Source organism: Lutra lutra, chromosome 6 (genome assembly GCF_902655055.1).
Source record: "Lutra lutra chromosome 6, mLutLut1.2, whole genome shotgun sequence".
Classification (NCBI taxonomy): domain Eukaryota; kingdom Metazoa; phylum Chordata; class Mammalia; order Carnivora; family Mustelidae; genus Lutra; species Lutra lutra.
The window spans coordinates 8,181,869-8,205,994 of record NC_062283.1 but is presented as its reverse complement, the minus strand read 5'-3'; the positions used below and the strand labels follow the sequence as shown (position 1 = coordinate 8,205,994).

The window sequence follows — 24,126 nt, the reverse complement described above, 5'->3', positions numbered from 1 at the left end:
AAAATTTATATGTTAATTTACAATGGCAGAAACTGAAGTGTCATCTAATAAGCTATAAACATTGGACCACAAAGCTGTACATCCAGCTAAGACCGATGGTGGTCAGCAATCATAAAAACATTTCAGAAATATGCATATGGAAGACTGGGTTTCTGGAATTTGTTTGTTCCTACTACTCACAAGAAAAAAAGAAATGGCAAATAAACATCTTGCTGCACATAAGGGTTTTTCCAGAAAATCGGGTAAACTGAGAATGCTTTAAAAAGTAAATTCAGGCAAAAAGCCTATTTAAAAAAAAAAAAAGGCAGTGTTTAAAAAAAAATCACACTTTCTTTCTAAGATGTCAACAATACATCTCTAGCAAATCTAGAACTTAAATTGATTTTAGCTATTGGTTTATGTGCTAATGTTAGTCTATCACCACTACCAACTAGACTTTTAGGTACAAAACATTTAGCAGCACACCCCGGTTTGCCTTGGACTTTCCCAGTTTGGGCCCTAAAAGTCTCATGCCCTGGGAAACTGCTCAGTTCTGGACAAACCAGGACAGTCAGTCACCCTAGAAAGACTCTGTCTTTGGTATAAACTTACCCAGTTCTCTACAGAACGACTAAATTGCCAAGTATGAACTAGGAATGTCCAAGGTCAAAACGAAATTAAATCAGCTTTAAAGAAAAATGAGACTAGCTAAGAGAGACTATAAATCTTCTCAACCTGTTCACACGTAAAGGAGCTTCAACAGTCTGAAAGCATTTGCCGGAGCGGTACAAATCCGTAGATATCCTCCTACTAATTGTACATGACACCTCTTACGCCCACATTGAAATCCTCCACCCCGGCTGAAAGTGCTGTCCTCCTTCCCTGGAACCAGGTTTTCATCGTGTAATTCACACTTTCTGGTCATTTTCAGAAAGGGCAGGAAGAAGGATATGTTTAGTTTTATACTAACAGAAGATTCTTCCTTCTCCCCAGGAGAAGGGTCAGGCTAATCTCATTAGATGATTTTCCAAGCCAAACAAAACAAAAACACTAAACAAGACAAAACTAGCATTAAAAAAGAAAAAAAAAAGTTAACCAGCCAATACTATCCTTTATTACCTTGTGAGCATCTCAGATTAAACCAAAGAAAAACGATGCCGTTTCTTCCCAAGGGATTTGGAAACGAAGGGCAGAGAGCACCATAAATTTAAAACATTATAAAGGTAAACAGAAAACCAGCTGTTCTCGGTGTAAATACTTCAGCCAATTTAGATTACAGAAATAATAGCTGGGAAAGTAAAAAGCATGATTAGAGAAGCTTGCAAATTTTTGACAAGTTATAGAAGATGTGCCAGCCCTTGGCTAAACTCTGGACTACGGTGTATAGTCTAAACGAAGAGCTCTGAATGTCGGGCTCACTCTCGGAACCAAAAGGAGAGTTGTTTTTCTCACCATCATGAACTTGGAATGCCAACGTCGTGATCTTCTGCGTGACAATCATCAGAGGCCTAAAAGGAAGATAGAAGAGAATCGATTGGCAGAAGGACCACTAGAAGAAACATTTATTCTATTTCTCTGCATGGTGGTTGTTCATCTCGAAGGCTCTTCAATATCGTGCAAAAAAAAACCCGAAAAACAAAAAACGGAATTAAAAAATTCCCTTCCAAATCATTTTAGGTAAGTAGATACAACAACACTGAATGAGAGGACGCCAGAGAGCCCCTCTTGCACAGTTACTCCACATGTGAGTTCCAGGACCAGCACCGTGAGCATCTTCTGGGGCTCATTAAAAGTGCAGACGCTCCATTCCAGAACCAGAAAACGAGGACCTGCGTTTTAACAAGACCTGCAGGGAAACTCAGATGCGCATTGAAGAATGAGCAGCCCCCGTCTGGGGGGCACCTCATTCAGCGCCCTGGCTCCACCTGGATGAGGTCCGTATTCTGGCTTTTTCACCCTAATATGTTCTAACCTGTGTTATTCTGTTGAAGGCAATTCTTCCGAGCACACATAATAAGATACTTCTGTAAAATGCGGCCACCTGTCCATAAACCGCTTGGCGACAAAAAATAAGACCGATGCTCATTTGAAAAAAGAGATCAAATAAAAACTTGTCTAAGACATGGCACCCATGCCAACAAGAACGCCAATTCCACAGAGGCAAAATAGCTTTTTTAAAAATAAAGATTTTTATTTATTTATTGGCGAGACAGAGGCAGAGGCAGAGATAGTGAGAGAGAGCAGGAGCAGGGAGGAGAGGGAGAAGCTGGCTCCCCACTGAGCAAGGAGCCCAAGGTGGGACTCGATCCCAGGACCTTGGGATCATGACCTTAGCTGAAGGCAGGCGCATAACCCACTGAGCCACCTAGGAGCCCATAGCCTTTTAAAACAGTGATGGCACAACTAGATAGCTACATAAAAAGAATTAAAAAAAATTTTTTAAATGTACCAAAGTTCTAAGTGTAAGAGCTAAAACTATGAAACTCTTAGAAGAAAACATAGGCATAAATCATGAACTTAGATGTGGTGATGGTTTCTTTTCTTTTTTTTTTTTTTTAAAGATTTTATTTATTTATTTGACAGACAGAGATCACAAGCAGGCAGAGAGACAGGCAGAGAGAGAGAGGGAAGCAGGCTCCCCGCTGAGCAGAGAGCCCGATGCAGGGCTCGATCCCAGGACCCTGAGATCATGACCTGGGCCAAAGGCAGAGGCTTAACCCACTGAGCCACCAGGCGCCCCGGTGATGACTGTTTCTTAAATGTAATACCAAAAGTACAGGTAACAAAAGAAAAATGTAGATTGAATGAATATCATTAAAACTTAAAACTCTGTGCTTCAAATGACACACACCGTCAAGAAAGTGAACAGACACTTCATAGAATGTGTGACTATATGTGCAACTCATACGTCCGATACAGGACTCGGTACTAGAATATATAAAGAACTCTTACAATTCACTAAGAATAAGACAATAACTCAATTTAAAAATGGCCAAAGGAGCTGAATGAACATTTCTCTGAAAAAAAAGATATTCAAATGGCAAATTAGCAGATGAAAAGATGCTCAACAATAATCAGTCATCAGAGAAATGGAAACCAAATCATAAGGCATTTCACAAGCACAAAGACGACCAGAATCCTGAAGGTAACAAGTGCTGGTCAGGAGGTGGAGAACTGGAACCCTCATACTTTGCTGGTGGGAACATTAAAAGGTCCAGCCACTTCAGAAAGTCTGACAGTTTCTTTTTCTTTTTTTAAAGATTTTATTTATTTGCAAGAGAGAGGAGACACAGCGAGACAGAGAACACAAGCAGGGGGGAGTGGGAGAGGGAGAAGCAGGCTTCCCGCTGAGCAAGGACCCCCCGATGTGGGGCTCGATCCCAGGACCCTGGGATCATGACCTGAGCCAAAGGCAGATGCCCAACAACTGAGCCACCCAGGCGTCCCATCTGGCAGTTTCTTAAAAGGTTAAGCACAAAGTGACTGTATAAGCAAGAAATTCCACTCCTAGATATATACTCATGAGAAATAAAAATCTATCTACACAAAAACTTGTACACACCTGTTCAGATCAACATTATTCATAACAGCCCAAAAGGAAATAACCCCAATGCCCACCAACTGATGAACGGATAAATGAAATGTGGTATGTCTATATAAATAGAACATTATTCAGCAATAAACACAGTCAAGTACTAACCTGTGATTTGGATGGACCTAGAAACCGTCATGCTAAGTGAAAGAAGGCAGACATAAAAGTCCTATGTTGTAGGATTCCATTTATATAAAATAGCAGAATAGATATATCCATGGAGAAAGAAAGCAGGTTACTGGCTGCCTAAGGCTGGAGGAATTGGGAGGAAATGAAGAACGATGGCTAATGCACACAGGTTTCTCTGGGAGGTGATGAAAACGTTGTATTAATTACACTAATGGTTGCACCTGTAAATCCACTCTGCGAATTTGCTCAAAACCACTGCACTGCCTTCTCCAGATAGGTGAACTGTAGGATAAGTGAATTATATCTCAACAAAGCTGCAATTTTTATAAACAGCATCTGTTTTTAATAGTCCACCCCCATTTAGTGCCCTTAATAATTCCATTCTTGCCCAACCAGACAAAGACCAAACCCTACCGCTCAACCATAACATCCTTCAATCCTTCTTAGTCTAGCCTGGTTTTCTGATACACACTGTTGAGGTTTCCTATTGAATTTGCTGTCTCTGACCCCTCTGGACTGATGGCTCATTTATGTAGATGGTGAAAATAGCATCCCTGGGATGAGCCTGGGATGCCACACTCCCCGTGAGCTCAGGCCAAGTGTGTGGGAGGATGGCATGCGGCACAGACCATTTTAGGCCAAGTCTGATATGTGACAACTGCACTCTACCTCTTGCCTGTGAGTCCTTTTTCCTCCTTAATTCTTCCCCTTCTAGCTCCCATTTTCCATCTCTATAAAATAATACGCATGCGGGGCACCTGGGTGGCTCAGTCGGTCAAGCATCCCACTCTTGGTTTCAGCTCAGCTTATGATCTCAGGGTCGTGAGATCGAGCCCAGCCAAGAGCTCCACACTAAGCGTGGAGTCTGCTTGAGATTCTCTCCCTCCCAACTGCCCCTCCCCTGGCTCACATACATTCTCTCTTCCAAATAAATAAAATCTTAAAAAATAATAAAATAATAAAATAATCATGTAACATGTTTAAACTATCAATATAAACTAATAAACTATTTTAAAGTACCAACAAATACCTTTTGAAATCTAAGCACTCATGCCCAACTTTGTATCTTACTGGCAAAAGCCCAACGGCCACTTTTTGAAACAAGGTTCTTAATATCCCACAGGATGCTAGCAGAAGAGAAAGGGAGTCTGACTGTGGACAGATGGGAAGGACTGCCATGCTCTACCAGGACTAGGTGAGAAGGAGGTGTGGCAAAATAGGGAGCCATCCGGCTCATTCGAGCACAGCCAGACATGCTCATCGCTGACACTGATTGTGACTGTGCTCCTATAGACTGAAAAAAATGACTGTTCCTCCAGAGCACTGAGGTTTGGGTCTTAGAATAAGAGCTACAGGGAAGCTTTCTACAACAACGTGGTCTTACAGACCAATATAATTTTGCATCTCACCTCCTGATGTCCAACAAGACTTTGACTCAGAATGTACAACAGATGCTGAGAGCTAATTTGTTTTTGGTATTTTTTGCTTTTTTGAAAGGGGTTCACTCTAAGTGTCACATTCAAGGTAGTTTCCAAACATGACTTTCAAAACACAATGTTTCTTTCCAAAGCCTTTTTAGCTTTTTTTTCCCCCTGCAAGATCAAAAGTCCTAGAAATCAGTAATAGGACCTAAGCCCCACAGCTTCCCTTACACAAAGTCCAGTACGACATTTTAAAAAATTTGAGGCCCACATCTTGGCGACTATGCAGTGTGCAAACCAAGTAAGTTCCTACTTTCTTTTTTTTTTTTTTTTTAAGATTTTATTTATTTATTTGACAGAGAGAAATCACAAGTAGGCAGAGAGGCAGGCAGAGAGAGAGGAGGAAGCAGGCTCCCTGCTGAGCAGAAAGCCCGATGTGGGGCTTGAACCCAGGACCTGGGATCATGACCTGAGCCGAAGGCAGCAGCTCAACCCACTGAGCCACCCAGGCGCCCCAAGTTCCTACTTTCCATTTAATTCGTAACTTCAGTTTTTAAAGGGTCTAAAAAAATAGATATATCAAAAAAGAAAATGTTACGAAATTAGCTTACCTTTCTGTCTTTATAGAAATATAACGTTTGTTTTCCTCTATCTGGCATTACATTTAATGTATTTCATATTAAGGCTCATGTTCAAAAATGCATTAAGTAGTCTCATATATGCAACGGCCTTGAGCAGAAGTCACTCAAATCTATGGGTTCTGGGGGCGGGGGCATCAACGATTAGCTCCTGCCGATTCGATCTCCAACTTCATGCTGGGGCCACACCCCCTCGAGCTGCGCCAACCAATGGCAGAGCGTGCCAGTCACTGAACTCGCTGAAATTGTTTTAGACCAGCAGTGCCTTCCTTCCTTCCCTCCTACTCTCATCTCGTGGGTCAGATATGCATTTTAATCTGCTGGCTGTTCCGGCCTCTCCAGCTCCCCTCACAGGCATTTCACATGACAAATCTCTTACCCCTGTTCCCATCTTAGCATCTGCTCCTCAGAGAACCTGGACGAATACAATACATAATATGGAATTTCTAGATCATGGTCAATAAATAATTACTTATGGGGCGCCTGGGTGGTTCAGTGGGTTAAAGCCTCTGCCTTCAGCTCAGGTCATGATCCCAGAGTCCTGGAATGGAGCCCCACATTGGGCTCTCTGCTCGGCAGGAAGCCTGCTTCCTCCTCTCTCTGCCTACCTGTGATCTCTGTCTGTCAAATAAATAAATAAGATCTCTTAAAAAATAATTATTATTATTCAATATGATTCAATATGAAGTCTGCACTATTGGGTCTAGGTAAAATCTTGTATTGTTGTCATTATTTTGGGGGTAGGGGGGTATGTCTCTTCTGGAGAGAAAAAGAAGCTATGGACCAAATAGAATTCCTGGTCATCTAGACTACTTTCAACAGTATATTGCTTCTGTTTTAAACATCTCAAGCAGTTTCAAGCAACTTAAGAAACAACTCACACGTGTGATCATGGGTTTATTAAACACAACACACTAATAACCAGTGAAAAAGCAGATCTAAAACCTGCAAACTGGAACTAGAACCTGTTCACCAAGAGGAGATGGAGTTAGCATCCTCCTACCTACTCACTGTTCTGTGGGAGTAAGGAGTGCCATATGCTCCTGCTCAGAAGACTTCCTCTTGCCACATTTTTCATTGATCAATTTACTTACACTTATGAGTAGATCAGATGCCAAATTTAGAATGCCCAAGTTATGAGACTTGAGAGTCAAATCCAAAAAGCTACTGACTTAAAAGATGGAACTCAAATACCATCCATGTTGTATTTCAGTCAGAACCTAAAATAATCCAAGACGTGTTTGACGGTTTATGATTAGAATTCATGCTAACTTTTGCAAAGCTGTAAAACCCAGCACACACGAGCACACACTACAGGAGGGACACAAAAAGGCTCCTTGGTGTAGCCAAAGAACTTCCTCGGAACAACGAGGCCTTAATACTCAGATTTTGCACCCTCTGGGAAGCATGCCTTGTCCATGGATTTGCACACACTCACTAGTAGTAGGCGTTGCACTTGAATCCATGGGAACCATCTGATCAGTCTGACATCAAGGTTTGAGTCCAGCATGGTTGAGGTGGGGCCATTTCTCTTGTCTTACAAAATGTCTCCATGGTTAAGGGGGGGAAAAAAAAAGATAATCAGATCAACTTTTGAGGAAGATAGGATAGTAGGAGGATCCCAAGCTCACCTTGTCCCATAGATACAGCTAGAAAATAGCCACATCCATGTAAATGACTCAAAAGAATGACCTGAAAACTGGCAGAACGGACTCTTCCACTAAACACAGAGAAAAGGCCACATGGAAAAGAGTAGGAAAGGTGGAGACATGGTTGGGAACCAATCTGGTTGTAGGAGGGAGGGACACTGCAAGCATGGACAGGAGCAGACCCCATACCAGGCACCCCACGTACTGGGGACCCACACTGGGAAAATGAACCCCCATCACCATTTGGCTTTGAAAACCACAGAGGCTTAACTTTGCCAGTTCTTATAACCAGCAGGGCTTAACATCTAGAACCTTGAAAATCAGCGGGCTCAGCTCTCAGATAGCTGGAGGGTGATAGGGAACGGAGTCCTGAACCCTAAAGAGACAGCACAGCAAACAGCCCTGCTGAGATAGAGAAGCAGCAGTTTGAAAAATACCTGAAAGATACTGCAGTATACAGAAGATTTATTTGCAAATCTCAGAATGCGTGCTCGAGGGCCAGGGAATCTTTAGGAATCTTCTCCAAAAACAAAAAGCGCCACTTCTCCCCCACACCAATGCCTAAATAGGACACCCACAGAAACCAGCTCAAACTCTCCAACCAGCTTGCTAATACCGCACAACACCCACTCTCCTGCCCCATCCGATCTGCCCTTGGCAGGAGTCCATTCAGAAATCACCACAAGCTGGCATTGTGCGAGCAGCCGCAACAGGGACCAATACCACTGCAAGTGACTCCTGCCTTGGGGAGAGGGAACAATAACCACACACAGCAGTTAGACTGTGACCCCACCAGTGGACTGGGGCAGGCATCTGGTCTGACTGAAGGCCCCACCCACCAACTAGAGCCCGTCAAACAAACAGGAAGCATACCCTTCAGTTCAATGTGACCACAGCTCTGGAAAATAGCTAGTCTGAGCCAACTCAAGCCCAAGGCAGCCCAACTGGCCCACTAGCAGCAGAGGACTCAAATCCTAACCACAACAGGCATCGAGAGCCATTGCAGACAACTGAACAGAAGGCACATGCAGCTCAGCCACAATGGTAGGGCACACTCAACACACACAGGAAACCACCATGAAGCACCAGGTCCTGGTGAACAAGGGACACTGCTCTGCAGGGCACCACAGGACCTCTTCTTTGTAAGGCCACTACTGTCAGGAGTAGAAGACAGAGCTGACTTTCCTAACACAGAGAAAGAGACACAGAGATTTAGACAAAATGAGGAGACAAAAGACTATGTCCCAAATGAAAGAACAAGACAAAAAGAGAGGAAAAGACCTAAATGATAGAGAGATAAGTAATATGCCTGAAAGATCATTTAAAATAATGGTCATAAATGTACTCACTGGAGTATCTCAGTGAGACGTTCAAGAAAGAGACAGAAAACATTAGAATGAACCAATCAGAGATAAAGAACTCAATAACTAAAATTAAAAACATACAGGAGGGAATAAATGGTAGACTAGAGAAAGCAGAAGAACAGATCAGCAACTGGTAGGACAGGGTAATGGAAAGCAGTCAAGCTGAACAAAGAAAGAAAAACGAATAATAAAAAATTAGAGAAGATTAAGGGAACTCAGTGACACCATAAAATGTAACAACATTTACACTGGGTCCCAGAAGAAGAAAGACAAATGGGGCAAAATTTGTTTCAAGAAATAATAGGTGAAAACTTCCCTAGTCGGAGAAAGGAGACAGAAATCCAAATGCAGGAGGCACAGAGAGCATCCCCTCCCCCCAAAAAATCAACCCAAGGAAGTCCACACCAAGACACAAGAGGTGAAAATGGCAAAATGTAGTGATAAAGAGAAAAATTTTTAAACAGCAAGAAAAAAGAAATTGATTACATATGAAGGAAACTCATAAGGCTCTCAGCCGATATTTCAGCAGAATTTTTGGAGGCCGAATGGGAGAAGTATGATATTTTCAAGTGCTGAAAGGAAAAAAATCTGCAGCCAAAAATACTCTGTCCAGCAAGGCTATTATTTAGAACAGAAAGAGAGATGATGAATTTCCCAGATAAGATCGACACAATTGACAAACCTTTAGCCAGACTCCTTAGAAAAAAAAAGGAAGCAAGAGAGAGAACTCAAATAAACAAAAGTCAGAAATGAAAGAGGAGAAAGAACAACAAAAACCACAGAAATACAAAGGACTATAAGAGAATTTTAGGAAAATTATATGTCAACAAAATGGACAACTTGGAAGAAATGGATAAAATCCTAAAAGTATATAACCTCCCAAAAGTGAATCAGGAAGAAATAGAAAATTTGAACAGACCAATGACCAGTAATGAAATTGAATTTAGGGTCCAGGATCAGACAACTTCACAGGTGAATTCTACTAAACACTTAAAAAAGCCTCAATACTTAGTCTTCTTAAATAATACCTCCACCAAAAAAAAAAAAAAAAAAAAAAAAGAAGAGGAAGGAAAACTTCCAAATTTATTCTATGAGACCTGCATTACCCTGATAGCAAAATCAGATAAAGCCATTACAAAACAGAACAAAAGAAACTACCAACAAAAAAAAGAGAACTGCAGCCAATATCTGATGAACACAGATGCACAAATCCTCAACAAAATATTAGCAAACCAAATCCAACAATACATTTAAAAAAATCATTCAACACAATCAAATGCGATTATTGGAATATTCACAAACCCATCGATGTGATACCTCACATCAATAAGAGAAAGGATAAAAACCATGGATCATTTCCAGATGCAGAAAAAACATGGATATTGTATCCATTCATGATAAAAACTCTCAACAAAGTAGGCTAAGAGGGAATATACCTTAACATAATAAAGGCCGTATATTTAAAAAAAAAAAACCCACAGCAAATATCATACTCCATGGTGAAAACTGAGAGCTCTCCCCCTAAGATCGGGAACAAGACAAAGATGTACACTCTCCTTTTTATCCAACATATTACTAAAGGTCCTAGCCACAGAAATCAGACAAGAAAAAGGAATAAAGGACATTTAAATTGGTAATGAAGAAGCAAAACTTTCACATTTGCAAATGACATGATGCCATATATAGAAAACCTCTTGATCTGATAAGGGGATTCAGTAAGATCACATGATCCGAAAGCAATGCTCAGAAATCCATTGCATTTCTATACACTTGTAAGGAAGTAGCAAAAAGAGAAATTAAGAAAATAATCCCATTTGCAACTGCACCAAAAAGAAAAAAATACCTAGGAAGAAACCTAACCAACGAGGTTAAAGAGGTGCAGTCAAAGCCAAAAATCACTTATGAAAGAAATTGAAAATGACACAAATGGAAAAATATTCCATGCTCGTGAATTGGAAGCATATTGTTAAAATGTCTACACTATCCAATGTAATGTACAGGTCTAATGCACTCCCCATCAAAATACCAACAGTTTTCACAAAACTAGGACAAATAATCCTATAATTTGTGCATAACCACAAAAGACTTCAAAGAGCCAAAGAATAACAACAAAATCACAAAATCAACCCATCAAATATACTTGGTAGAACTCAAACTCATGTCCTTGGAGTTAAATTCCCAGTGATGGTGCTAGTTATCAAAAAGCCAGCGGAAGCCTGAAGAAGAAACATGAAATAAGGAAATCCTGAAAGGTCCCTGCAAATATCACTTCTCTGCCCCTATGACAGAACCCAATTATTCACACCTACTGGGTTGGTCAGAGGCAAGGGTCAAAATGTCATAAACCAACAGAAGAAAACACATTTCCATGGACAAACAGGCAAATGATCACCTCCCACCAGCAAGGGGTACAGGCAAGAGATATTTCTATGATGCTCCAATACGGTAACAGGGAACACAGAGAGCTATTGTTCCAGTCCTAGAGGCCATAGTTCACCGTAATACACACTGGTAATACGCTTGCAAATATATTTTAATAATACTTAAGATTTCTTATTATAATCATATGAAAAAAGCAATTATTAAAATCACCAATAAAACCCCCTAACAGAACCACTGTCTTAGCATTTTGAATAGCCCTTTCCAGCCTCTCCTACGCATGTCCACATTCATTAAAAAAAAAAAAGGTGGGGGAGAGTCTTAAGTCATGTATTAGCTCTGAAGTTTTGATTTTCCATTTTACTGTAAGCATTTTTCAATGTCACTAAACATTCTTTGAAGACATCAATTTCAGTAGACACACATTCGTACCGTCATTTGATCATTCACCTCTTTTGGACCATTTAGGATGCTCCCAGTTTTTCACTACTATTGACAACAGCTTAACACACTTATGAATAAATTTGATTTCCTTAAGGTAATTCAATCCCTAGGAAAATTCCTAGGGATAGAATATGACTTTTTAAAGATTTTTATTTATTTATTTGAGAGAGAGAGCGAGCAAGCACAAGGACCAGTCGGGGGAGGGACAGAAAGAATCTCAAGCAGAATCCCTCTGAGCACAGAACCCCAAGCAGGGATTGATCCCACGACCCTGAGATCGCCATCTGAGTCGAGATCAAGAGTCAGGTGCTTAACGGACTGAGCCACCCAGCTGCCCCTAGAATATGGTTTTCTAAAAGAAAAAATTCTGGCTTGAAATTTTATGGCAAAGTTGCCTTCCAGAAGGGTTGTACCAATTTATACCAGCACTCATTTCAGACTGTTTTTTTTTTTAAGATTTTATTTGTTTATTTATTTGACAGACAAAGATCACAAGTAGGCAGAGCAGCAGACAGAGAGAGAGGAGGAAGCAGGCTCCCTACTGAGCAGAGAGCCTGATGTGGGGCTCGATCCCAGGACCCTGGAATCATGACCTGAGCCGAAGGCAGAGGCTTTAACCCACTGAGCCACACGGGTGCCCCTTCAGACTGTTTTTGAAAACACACAGGCAACCCCAATTGCCAACATGATAGGAGAACAATGATCTGCCTGAATCTGGCCCACCCAGCAACGAGGAAATAAAGGTTCTTCTTGCTGCTTCCTCAGAAAACTCAATTTGTACTTTTCTGTGAGCAAAAAAGAATTTGTTCCCGAATCATCACAAACTTAGAAGGAATCAAGTACCAGCTTTATTACAAGCCAGTGCTGAGCTTGCCCCAGGAGAACAGTAAATGTTCTGGTATTTTTAATAGCTCACACTCACAGAGAAACCACAAAGGAAATCCCCCGCTGCATGTCTTGATAGAAACTGTATTAGCGGCAATAATAAAACTATCTTCTGTGCTATCCTCACTATTAATGCCAGTCCAGCCCAAGAAAACTTGATTACTTTCACAATGACAAATAAAATTTCAAGGCCCAGAATAATCTAAAGCACCCATTTATGGGTTCCCCCAAATTAAAGACATACATATGTTGTTGGACACAAACGCCGATCTCATCTCATCCCATTCAATTCCTGTCTGGGCTCTTATTCTAAAGACATAATAAAGGATGCAAAGCGCCGAGACTTGGATGCGCGCTCCAGAGAGAACAGCTCTCTTATCAGGCTGCTCTAAGACACCAGAATTCGCTGCAGAACACTACTTTATTCCTCCCCAAGATAAGACTTTTAAACTGAAATAAATGTCAGTGTGAATACGAATCCCATTCTGAAGGGGAACTGCTGGTTGTTTGTAGGCTCATCCTTGAAACAGACATTGGTCAGGAACCTCTAACTGACCACTTGAGATTGAAAACATCTTGTCCGTTTCAGGTTGGTATTTACCTCTCCGTTTGTCTCTCCAAGAAGGTGGATTTAGACATGAGACATTTGTGCATTTTTGGTGGGAGGGAAAAAATAATGTTGCTTAACAATGTTCCATAGGAGTGCCTGGGTGGCTCAGTGTGTTAGAGCCGCTGCCTTCGGCTCAGGTCATGATCTCAAGGCCTGGGATAGAGCCCCGCGTCAGGCTCTCTGCTCAGCAGGAAGCCTGCTTCCCTCTCTCTCTCTGCCTGCCTCTCTGCCTACTTGTGATCTCTGTCAAATAAATAAATAAAATCTTAAAAAAAAAAAATGTTCTATAATTTAAAAAAAAAAGAAGAAAACACACCCAAGAACCAAAGAGCCAGGCCACTAAGAACTAAAACCTACAGGTAATAGACACAGCTTCTTTGTATCTTTTCCCAGTGTCTTTTCCAGTTCAAACATTCTATGTGGTTTTTATTTTTTTAAGATTGTATTTATTTAGGGAGAGAAAGCATGTGGCTGGGGGAAGGGCAGAGTGAGAAGGAGAAAGAATCTGCAGCAGACTATGAGCTGAGCAGGAGCCCAATGCAGGGTTCCATCTCAGGACCCTGAAATCATGACCTGAGCTAAGATCAGGAGTCAAATGCTTAGCTGACTGAACCCCCCAGACATCCCCAAGCATTCTATAGCTTTGTGTGTAATGCTAGAACCTTCTTAATACAAGGAGATCTTAAAAATGCCCAAGCACAGGCATCCCTTGAGGAAATGCGTTGCACCCCGCTGTTGGGAGTCAGGCTGACCGTGACGGATTCCACTGTCCCCTGCCGTCCAAGTCCCCAGATCCACCACATTTCATAAGCACACTGCTGTCTTCCACGAATGCCCTTTATTTTTTCCTACTGGTGAATTCTGCCAGTTCTGGCTATACTAAAAATGAATTAATGATCATTCAAGAGTTTATGGTGTTACAGACAGAACCGACGGAAGAGGAGGTGTGAGAAGAAGGGGGAGAACTAGGGACCCTGGAGGGGTTCCCCCTGCAGGATCAGGAGCAGGGGACAGCTGTTAGCCCATCAAAAGGCATGCATTCATAAAACACTGTCCTGCTCTCCTACAGTGGCCATAACTGATTCCCACAAATCAGGTGGCTTAAAACCAGAAACTTATCATCTCACTCTTTTCTGGAGGCAAGGCATTGGCAGAGCTGGCTCCTTCTGGAGGCTGCGGGAGAACCTGTTCCATGCTCTCCTCTACCTTCTGGGGGCTTCTGGCCATCCCTGGAGTCCTCCGGCCTGTGGCTACATCACCCTTCCCTGTGCCTACGTCTTCACACGGCCTTCTTCCCTCTTATAGGTCCCCAGCATCTGTGTCTCCCAGGGCCTCCTTAGGAGGATGCCCCCGCCATAATAAAGGGAGAGCCCACCCTCATCTAGTGCGTCCTCATCTTAACTAGTTACACCTACAAACATGCTCTGTCCAAAGAAGAACAGGTTCTGAGGTTGAGTTCAGGAAGACATGAATCAACCCAGCACACAGTGATGCGGGCACAGGGGAACATCCCCTACCGACTCGCAGTAGGTAACTTTACACACATTCCACAGGCTTTGCTCGTCCCTGCATCCTGGAACCCAGCCTGGCGGGTTCGGGGATCTCAGTCAGAGGCTGCGGAGTGATGCATGAATGAACCTCTTGATTCGGCACCAAAGCCTTTCCTTGGATCATGGACCTGCTGAGTGACAGCCTCTCTCTTCCATAAGCTACCTCCAGACTCCTTTCCTCTAACGTGGACCGAGAGGGTAAAAGAAAGTCAGGAGGCCTGCATTGCAAAGAAGGGAGAAGGAGGCAGCTTTCTGGGCCAACCACGGGTCCCTGCCACAGTTCCGTGCTCTTGTAAAGCTGTTCCCTCTGCCTAAAACACCCTTCCTCCTACCCCACACCTGGTACTGTGCCTAGCATACTGGGGACTCAAAAGCTCTTAATCTCACGAAACAAACTGAGGGTTGCTGGGGGGTGGGGGGGTAGGGAGACAGTGGTTGGGTCATGGACATAGGGGAGGGTATGTGCTATGGTGAGTGCTGTGAAGTGTGTAAACCTGGTGATTCACAGACCTGTATCCCTAGGGCAAATAATATATATTAATAAAAAAATGATAAAAATAAAATAAAAATTAGGGCCAGGAGCTCCTCTAAGTGTGTGTGTGTGGGGGGGGGGGGAGTACAGTTTGAGGGTGAAACCAAAAAATGAAGTTTGTTGATTAAACACCAGGGAGAGTTAGGATCGCTGTTTAAAAATGATTTTTAGGGGCGCCTGGATGGCTAAGTGGGTTGAGCCTCTGCCTTCAGCTCAGGTCATGATCTCAGGGTCCTGGGATCGAGTCCCGCATCAGGCTCTCTGCTTGGCGGGGAGCCTGCTTTCTCCTCTCTCTCTCTGCCTACCTATCTACCTACTTGTGATCTCTCTCTGTCAAATAAATGAATAAAATCTTTAAAATAAATAAATAAATAAATAAATAAATAAAATGATTTTTAACATGATTTTAAAAATGATTTTTGCTCCCGTATTTTCCCACCCACTTCATTAGAAAGTAAGACATTTGCGAATTTGTTTCAGAAAACTGAACAACTGTGCTGTATAGCCTGTGGAGAGGGGCATGCAGGAAGGAGACAAGTCAAAGAGAAACGTAAAATCCAAGAGCCTGAGTGAGGCAGGGAGAACCGATGCATGAAGGGGCAAACCACAGACACAGAAACTTGAGGACAAGAAAGTCCTTGTGCCTCAAAGCAACACCTCTGCCTTCCAAAGCCTCTTCTTGGTGGAACCCTTGAGTTACACAACTGGCGAAATTCACAGAAATGAGCCACGAGTTGCAACCGCTTTATTTCATTACCTGTTCTCCAATAACTCACGGATTCAAGGGCAAGTCAACCTGAGGGGAGAAGGCGGGCTCTTCCCGACCTCAGACTCCTGCAGAAAACAGACCCGAGCTCCTAGGGAGGTAACATGGCCACTATAATGAGTTACGACGACTCACTCTGCCTTACAGTCCATTCCTCAAGATTCACAAAACGCTCTTCCCAAACCAACATCGACAGCGTACACAATTTTCACTGCTCTGCCCATGGTCTTCGCCAGGTGACCATCAGGAGAGGGGTGGCCCCCTAGGTTAAGGTCATGATGACAGACAAATTCTTACAGAGACCCTTGCTGTGCTGGGTATTACCTTCTAGTTGCTGGAAGTCAGGGGAATCTGGGAGAGGGGCCAGGGCAGCCGGGGGCCGCCCAAGGGGGTCTGCTTCTCAACTCGTATGGAAGAATCTCACTATGATTAAAAATCAGCATGAGATAAACACCAACCCTGTGTTAAGAGCCTCAGACTAGGGGCCGGGAAACTATTTCTATAAAGAGCAAGATAGTAAAGGTTTTGGGCTGTGTGGGTCACGCATCACAACCCCACAACCCTACCACCAGTGCAGTGTAAGAGCAGCCCGAGATGACACGTAAGTGGGTCAGTATCCAGCTGTGCTCCAACGTAGCTACAAAAACAGGCAGCAGGACGGGTAGAGCCCAAGGCCCCACTTTGCCACCCCCGCTTTACAACACGGCAGAGCTCATCAGACCTTCCAACCCAACCTCATCAGAGCGTGGTCTTCCCAACCGACCGGTCAACCCAACCACTTGAGCCTCACAGACCCCAAGAGACCGAGTCGAAGGCCAAAGTCCAGGTGCCCCCCCCACCCAGATGAAGATACTCACCCAGAGAAATCCGTAGTGAGGATTCCATAGTGGAAGATATAGATGCGGCTGACATGGCACAGTGTCAGGTATGTCATGGCTACGAAAAAGGAGTATCTGAAACCAGAAAGAGGGTCTGATGATTAGGCAGCGCAGTAACACCGTCGATTTCCTCCTCTTCCTCCCACTCACTCCCCACACGCAAGCCACCCCAAAGTCCTCCCGGCTGGGTCTGCGGCCCAGTCTGTGCACTGCCCTCACTTTCCCACGCACTGCCGGGAGCCCTTCATCTTTTGTCACGGGGACAGCATGATGGAGTCACCCAGGGAGCTCTGCAACCGCAGACACCTGGACCGCACCCTCCCGATATGGGGGCTGAACCGGTACCGGGGACGCCTGGCAGGTGTGACTGCACTGGGCAGCCGGAGCTGGGAACCACGGCCTGTGAGGGCTGCACTCAGATTCTCCAATCCACACACCACCGTCCTCACACCGGATCCTGCAAAATACAGCCCAGCGTGATGCTGCCCACAAGTCCCTTCCTCAGACGCTTTGTTCTCCTGGCTTCCAGTCTCCGTGTTTGCTACCCACTGCTCTGGTTCATCCGTCCACGGCTCCTGCTCAGCTTAACTTACTGTACTTACTCCTTGGGTGTGAGCGTTCCCAGACGCTCCCGGCCCACACCTGAGGCTGCAGGGACCACATACTCTGGATCATTCCACGGCTTCCTACGGACACTGGCCTTGACCACATGGGATAAACTGCCAAAACACACGCACGCATGCACGCACACCCATACACATGCACACGCACACACATGCCATTCAGAACACTCATCAATTTGCCATTATACCTAGGTGACGTGAAAGGACAAAAACTCAAATGAGTAAGTTCTGAAGACTGAACTGTTTTCATTAAGTGATTTGTGGATCTAGAAGCAGCACGCCATCCAGCAAGACGAGGGGAGCTCCATGGAGCAGTACAAAACAGAAGGTTTGTATAGGCAGAGGGGTGGACTAAGGAAGTGACCAGGGAAAGAGAAGAAGGGACAGTTTCAGGCAAGGTCACTTTCCCTCAGAGAGAAGCATCTTACCCTGCATCTTCCCTTTGGGGGATGGAGAGGGCCACGTGACAGATCTAACTTCCTGGCTGACCAGGGAAGACCCCTGTTTCTGGGGGAGGTTGAAAACTGCAGCGAGGTTAGGGTATTAAGCCCCGGTTGGGGGAGTTGGCCCAAGGGACTCCACTGTGGGTCTGTGGTTTTCTTTCTAACAGTGATAATCGAATTAACCATTGTCTCCCCAACTAAACCAAGAGCCCCACGAAGGCAAGAACGTCTTGTGTGTTTCACTCTCAAGAGCACACAGCTGCATGCTACAAGAACCAACAACTAAATGAGTGCCATCTGTCGTAAAAGCTTCCGCTGGGTCCCACTGTCCAGTCACATCCAAACTCCTGAACACGACATGTGACGTGCTTCGCACACTGAGCTCTACCTTTCCCTTCCGGACTCCTCTTCAGCCACGCTCCGTGTCCCCCTTATGTTCGAATGACACCAGCTGCTCCCTCTCCACCATAAGAGCCTCCATTCTCAGGCTAAACGTCTTCCACATGCCGCTTCCCCTGCCTGCAACCCCCTTCGCCTCTACTCTACCTGTGAACTGCCTAGTTACCAGGTAAGGCTCAGCAACCAGTCAGTCCCCTGGCTCCCCAGCCCACCTCCAGCACCATTCATTTCTCCATTCTCAGGATTTCTCAGGGCTGCATGCCAACATATACAATTATAATGCTGAAATTATATGCATGTGTCTGTTCTGCAAACGCACTGTGACCCTGAGCATCCCTACCCTTGACCACAGATGGGCTTTGTGGACTGTTAGTTGAAATGAACTGAAAGGAGTATATTCAACATTTCAAATGGCTCAGGAGCCCCTCAACAACACGTAAATGCAGAAGGTATAGCATTTAAACATGGGTCATAACAGAGGGAAGATGGATATTCTCAAATTAAATTACGCTGAACTGCCCAAACGCACATTAAAATAACTCATGAAGACTGGCGCAACCCAAGGACTCGTGAAGTAGGAATGATAAAAACCCACATGGTAGCAAGGGAGATCCAGACAGTGAGTGGGAAGGAGTTCCGTAAACACCAAAGTACTACCTGTCTTTATGTTCTCTTTACTGTTATTTACAAACAAAGATGTTACGAGCCCCCAAAAAAGACCTTCCCAGACTCGGGTTCATCTTTAAAGCTTTCCAAACAGGAAGACGGTGAACAGAGCGAGTGAAGAAGAGAAAGCAACCCTCTGAAGAGCTGAGCAGAAGAAGGATGGAGCTGGGGAGGCCTTTCTGCATCTCGCCTCTGCTTCTTTCTCTGGCCAGTTCGCGAGGGTCGAAGCAAAAGCACAAAGTGAATTCAAAAGACAAATTCTCCCAGGGCCCTTTTGAATGCAACCGTTGCCTGCTTCCTCTTTCTCCTCAACAGGCGCTAGACCCTTACGTTCCCCAGCCCCTCCACATAGAGAGAAAACCCAGTTCAACTCATTTGTAATCATAAGAGCTATTTATCAAAGATGGTGCCAAATATTGTGCCCCAATACAACAGGGCACTGTACTCATGCTCTGGACAAACCTGAAAAAATCTAAGGAATCCAGGAGTGGTAGAGAGAGCATGTATTCTGGAGAGAGACCAACATGACTTCAAATCCCAGCAATGGCGAAACTCATTCGAGAAGTCCAGAGAGCAGTTCTTTTAGGAAGGAGGGCTGTGGCAGTACCTGGGGTAGAGGGGATACTATTCCCCTGCTGCCCCAGGTGGTGGTAACATGATGTATTTAGTCAGTATAAACTCATGGATCTGTATGCCTCTCTACTTCTCTGAGCTTTCAATTTCCTCCCCTTGGTTGGGGAGAAAAAGATCTGAATCCCATAGAATTGTCCTAGAAAGAATATCTTTGCAATAATGATACTGATACACTAAATAAGACTTTAAATATTAAGAAAACAATGAAAACTATTTAAAAGAGCTTGGCTGGGGCACCTGGGTGGCTCAGTGCATTAAAACCTCTGCCTTCGGCTCAGGTCATGATCCCAGGGTCCTGGGATCAAGCCCTGTATGGGGCTCTCTGCTCGGCAGGGAGTCTGCTTCCCCCCCACCCCTATCCTCCTGCCTGTGATCTCTGTCTGTCAAATAAATAAATGAAATCTTTAGAAAAAAAAATAAAAAATAAAAATAAAAGAGCTTGGCTTAGCACTTGACACCAAGCAGGTACCCCCCCCCCCCCCGCAACAACTGGTCACTGTGTCACACATTCTGACAAGAGGCTGTCCGTCTGAGGAGATACAAACTATATTCTGTTCCAGTTGGTTTAGATGGAATAAATGAACACCTGTGATTTCTGTCCAATATAGCGGCTTGGGAAGGAAACAGAGCCGGTGCGCCAAGAATTCTCTAGACAAAGACAACCATGTGTCCAGACATGGGTTAACTCCCCTTGGCAGCAGAGACTGACCTTTCCCTCTGCTTCCCAGCCAAAGGACAGAACTCTTGTGACCGGTTCAGCCAGGGGAAGAACGCAATTCACAAAGAGTCATGAAATCCTGATCCCAAAGGAAACTTAAACCCCACCTTTAAGAGGTGGGAAATGTGATGTACAAAGAAGCTGTGTGAACTATTTGAACTCCCACTGCTAGAAAGTGCCAGATTTCCAGTCTAATGTTCTTTCCCTGCATCAGTAGGAAGCCACTTCCCTCCATCCGGAACTATGAGCCACTCCCTACGTCTGCAATCTTGGCGACCTCACCAGTGAAGAAAGAGGGGGAAGAACTTGCTCTGGCGTCCTTTCTGGTCTTATGACACAGCCCTCTGCTACCACAATATTATGATGGGGCATCAGTCATAGCCTGTCTGGAAACCACTCAGCTTGGCCAAGGCTGGACTGTTCCATTCCTGGCCAGAGATGAACACTGGGTCCGGCGTGGAATGAGTGTGCGTGGAGGTTTCTTGACCCTCTGAAAAATGGTTCACACCCACCGGCATCACACAAGTGTGGTGAGAGATGACAAGCCACAATTTGTAAGGTCATTAAAAATGTGCTATAGAGGGACGCCTGGGTGGCTCAGTTGGTTAAGCCGCTGCCTTCAGCTCGGGTCATGATCCCAGCGTCCTGGGATCGAGTCCCACATCGGGCTCCTTGTTCTATGGGGAGCCTGCTTCTCCCTCTGCCTCTGCCTGCCACTCTGTCTGCCTGTGCTCGCTCTCTCTCTCTCTCTGACAAATAAATAAAATCTTAAAAAAAAAAAAATGTGCTATAGAGATGTAACAACATTTTTATTAATTGTTGCACTGCTTCAAACCTCAGGTTTGGGAAAAGCCAGACATTTTCACTGCCGCACCTAACACTAAAAACAGCATTTTGCTATAATATGAGGCATTCCCAATACCGGTTCTTGGAAATATGGATTTCCTATTTCCCTTCTGAAGGAGTGACCCAATCCCTTTCAAGGAAGGCATTTGGGAGAGAGAGGATTACAGTTCAATTTTTCAGAGCTCATCTGGACACACAGTTGGGTGAAAATAAAATTTAGAATGGTGCAAAAATATTTTCCCTTGAAAACCAGACATTTGTTGCAAGTAATTTACAAGACTATCCATGAAAAAGTTAAATTTCAATGATTTTCAGAAGGAAAATCATTGTGCTGTCTTATTAATCAAAGACCCTACTGAAGTTCAAAGAAGGCATCTGCTTTTTCAGAAACGCCATCAAGAAAGAAGTCATAGCAGGGCAAATGTCTCTCCAAAGGTGTTCGGTCACTCCTTCCATAAATATTTATTGAGCCCTTACTTGTGCCCAGTATTGTCCTAGACTCTGAGGACACAACAGCGAACTCTGTTTTCATAGAGCTTGCGATCCAGCACCCCTGAAGGCAGAATTAATACTGAGGTTTCACACAGGCCCTGGGGAACACAGACAAGGCTAAACAGATACACAGGTGTCCGAATCAATGATCCAAACATTGTTGCCTTCAAGGCAGAATTAAGTTACCTCTGTAGCTTTTAAATCAAAATATCATAGTACGAATACTTCTTTCCCTTTTAACATTTTATGGTACAGATTTTAAGTACACAAAGTTTCAACGTAGGGACACACCTAGAAAACCACAGCCACATTCCGGGCAACAGACATATCCGTAGCTCCTACACATACTCTTCCTGCCTCTCTGATCGGATCCTTCCTCATCTCTGTGGACCGGCCCAGCCCAGCTAACCTCCGATCTGCTCTCTGCCACTACAAATTAGTTTGTATTTTCAAGAACAGATTTCTGTGGCATCCTCCATTCCCCATATTTACTCCATGTGACTGTCATCAATCATTCCCTCTTCTCGACTACGGAGTATTATCCCACTGTGGGCAGCATTGGGACTGTTTCCAGTCTGGAGGCTACCACAGAGCGGCTTCTACTCTGAAATGTTTGCAAAGTGTCCTCAGCATTTAGGGACCCCCCGCCTCTCCTTCTGATACCCCAGAGAACTTAGGATTTGCAACTTGTGGTGGGCAAAACAGGGAAGGTACCCCTTTATGCTGGGAACACATTTCAGAGGTCACAAAAAACCCTCACGTGGTCTGGTTCGCTCCCAGAACCTTACCTGTGAATACTGGATACGTTTGCGGTGACCATGATTCCGTAGCACATCAACACCAGCACAAAAAGGTGTACGGAGTACCTATAAGACATCACAGAGAGAAGGAGGGGCACTGAATATATTCCAAATTAACACACCTACTGGACGCCGGTACCCACCCCTCCAAAAAGCCCATGAGCCATTAACTCGCATTTACGTAAGAGAAAATAAAATGAGTATTTTCGCTCTGTGTAATTAAGGTACTAGATCTTGAAATGGCAGGAGGAAGTGGCGGTGCTGGTGACGTCAGCAATCCATAAATGGAATGTTTATACCTTTGCACACATACAATCGTAGTCCAGAAGTATTCTTTCTTTCTTTAGAACATTTTTTTTTTAATTTTAAAGCACCAGGACCCAAACTGACCTTTCCCAGACACCAAGACTTTCACCTGTTTGCTGCTTCAAAATACTCGTCATCCTTTCTCACATTTTTATTGGAGGAGGAAGAGCAGCAGTCTTGTAACCTGAATAAACTCACAAATGTCCTTAAGTTGGACTTCTAGAAAGGTTGGTTCCTAAAACATCCCCCCGCCCCCCGAGAAGAGCCACTCCCAGGGTCACTGACTGGCTTACTTAGTAGAGTGTCATCTACAGGCTCTCTTTGTTAAGGAATGTCTCATGTTTCCTCAAACCAGCCCTGGAACTATTGTCCTACTCCAAGCACAGGACTGACACCAATTACCTCCAGCAGTAATGCAAGAAAAACACCAATATCTACAACAGGTAGGAAGGGTTCCTCAGCTGGAAAATGAAACCTTATCCCATTCTATTTACATGACCCACGGGGAGGTGAGTCGAAGCATAACTTGTAGAAAAGTTCACAGAACTGACTTCTGACGGGTAGTTTATTGGTTCTAGGTTCTTAGAGAACATGGGCATTCCTGGGACATCCCCATTATCCTACAATAGGAGTAAATACTTCTTTCCTTGGTGCCTGGCAAATGCCAAGAACATTGCCACAAAACACCCAAATGATAAGGATTAGACTTTCTGAGGCTCATACTCACCAGCCAAAACAAAAGATGACAAAGTAGATGCCAAACATGGTGGCAAACGCATGCCGGACATCGGGACTGGTTTTACCAGGACTCAGGTAGACGCGGAACCAGAACGCAGCAAACAGAGCAAAGAGCTGACACGCCACGAAATTCACCTGCACGGGGGGGGGTCAAGAGAGAGAGAGAGAGACTCAGACCTTTAGCTTTTACCTGCGTGGGAATCCTCTCGACTCTTTCCAGAGTTCCACACCAAGATGCCTCTGAGCACTTGGACTTGGACTGTGTCCTGGCAGAGTGTTCGTTTGGGGAGACTGAAAATTCCCCATGCCCTGCGCTGGCGGAAGACGCGAGGAACCTGAGTTTCGTCTCCAATCCTTTAAGGCTAGCCCAGGTGGATTGTCCACCCACACACAGAGGGCTTTTTAATGTACAACGGCCTCAGGGACCGTGGGGTCAGCTTGCTGGGTCTCTCTCCCCGCCACCCCTTGCCCACCCCCAGCGCCATCCTAAGATAAAGCACCGGTTCCGGGAGAGTCAAAAACGAATCAAATCCATGAAGCTTCCTTCACTGACTACCTAGGAAACTAAATACTTCTCTCCAAAGTCATCGTCAGCTGTTTTGACTCTAGTTTTTCTCATTTTAATTAACGCCAAATTAACAAGAGC

The 24,126-nt window shown here is 44.3% G+C and overlaps 1 protein-coding gene across 1 annotated transcript in view; it reads right to left on the bottom strand.

Moving 5' to 3' along the window:
* The window catches only part of MBOAT1 (membrane bound O-acyltransferase domain containing 1), a 116,699-nt gene that overhangs the window by 33,271 nt on the left and 59,302 nt on the right, over positions 1-24,126 (bottom strand). The window contains exons 2-5 of the mRNA XM_047733455.1: positions 23,470-23,615; positions 22,425-22,502; positions 16,796-16,891; positions 1,432-1,487 (exon numbers count right to left, since the gene is read on the bottom strand). Coding sequence (XP_047589411.1) covers positions 1,432-1,487; positions 16,796-16,891; positions 22,425-22,502; positions 23,470-23,615 — 376 coding nt within the window. The remainder of the gene's footprint in view (positions 1-1,431; positions 1,488-16,795; positions 16,892-22,424; positions 22,503-23,469; positions 23,616-24,126) is intronic.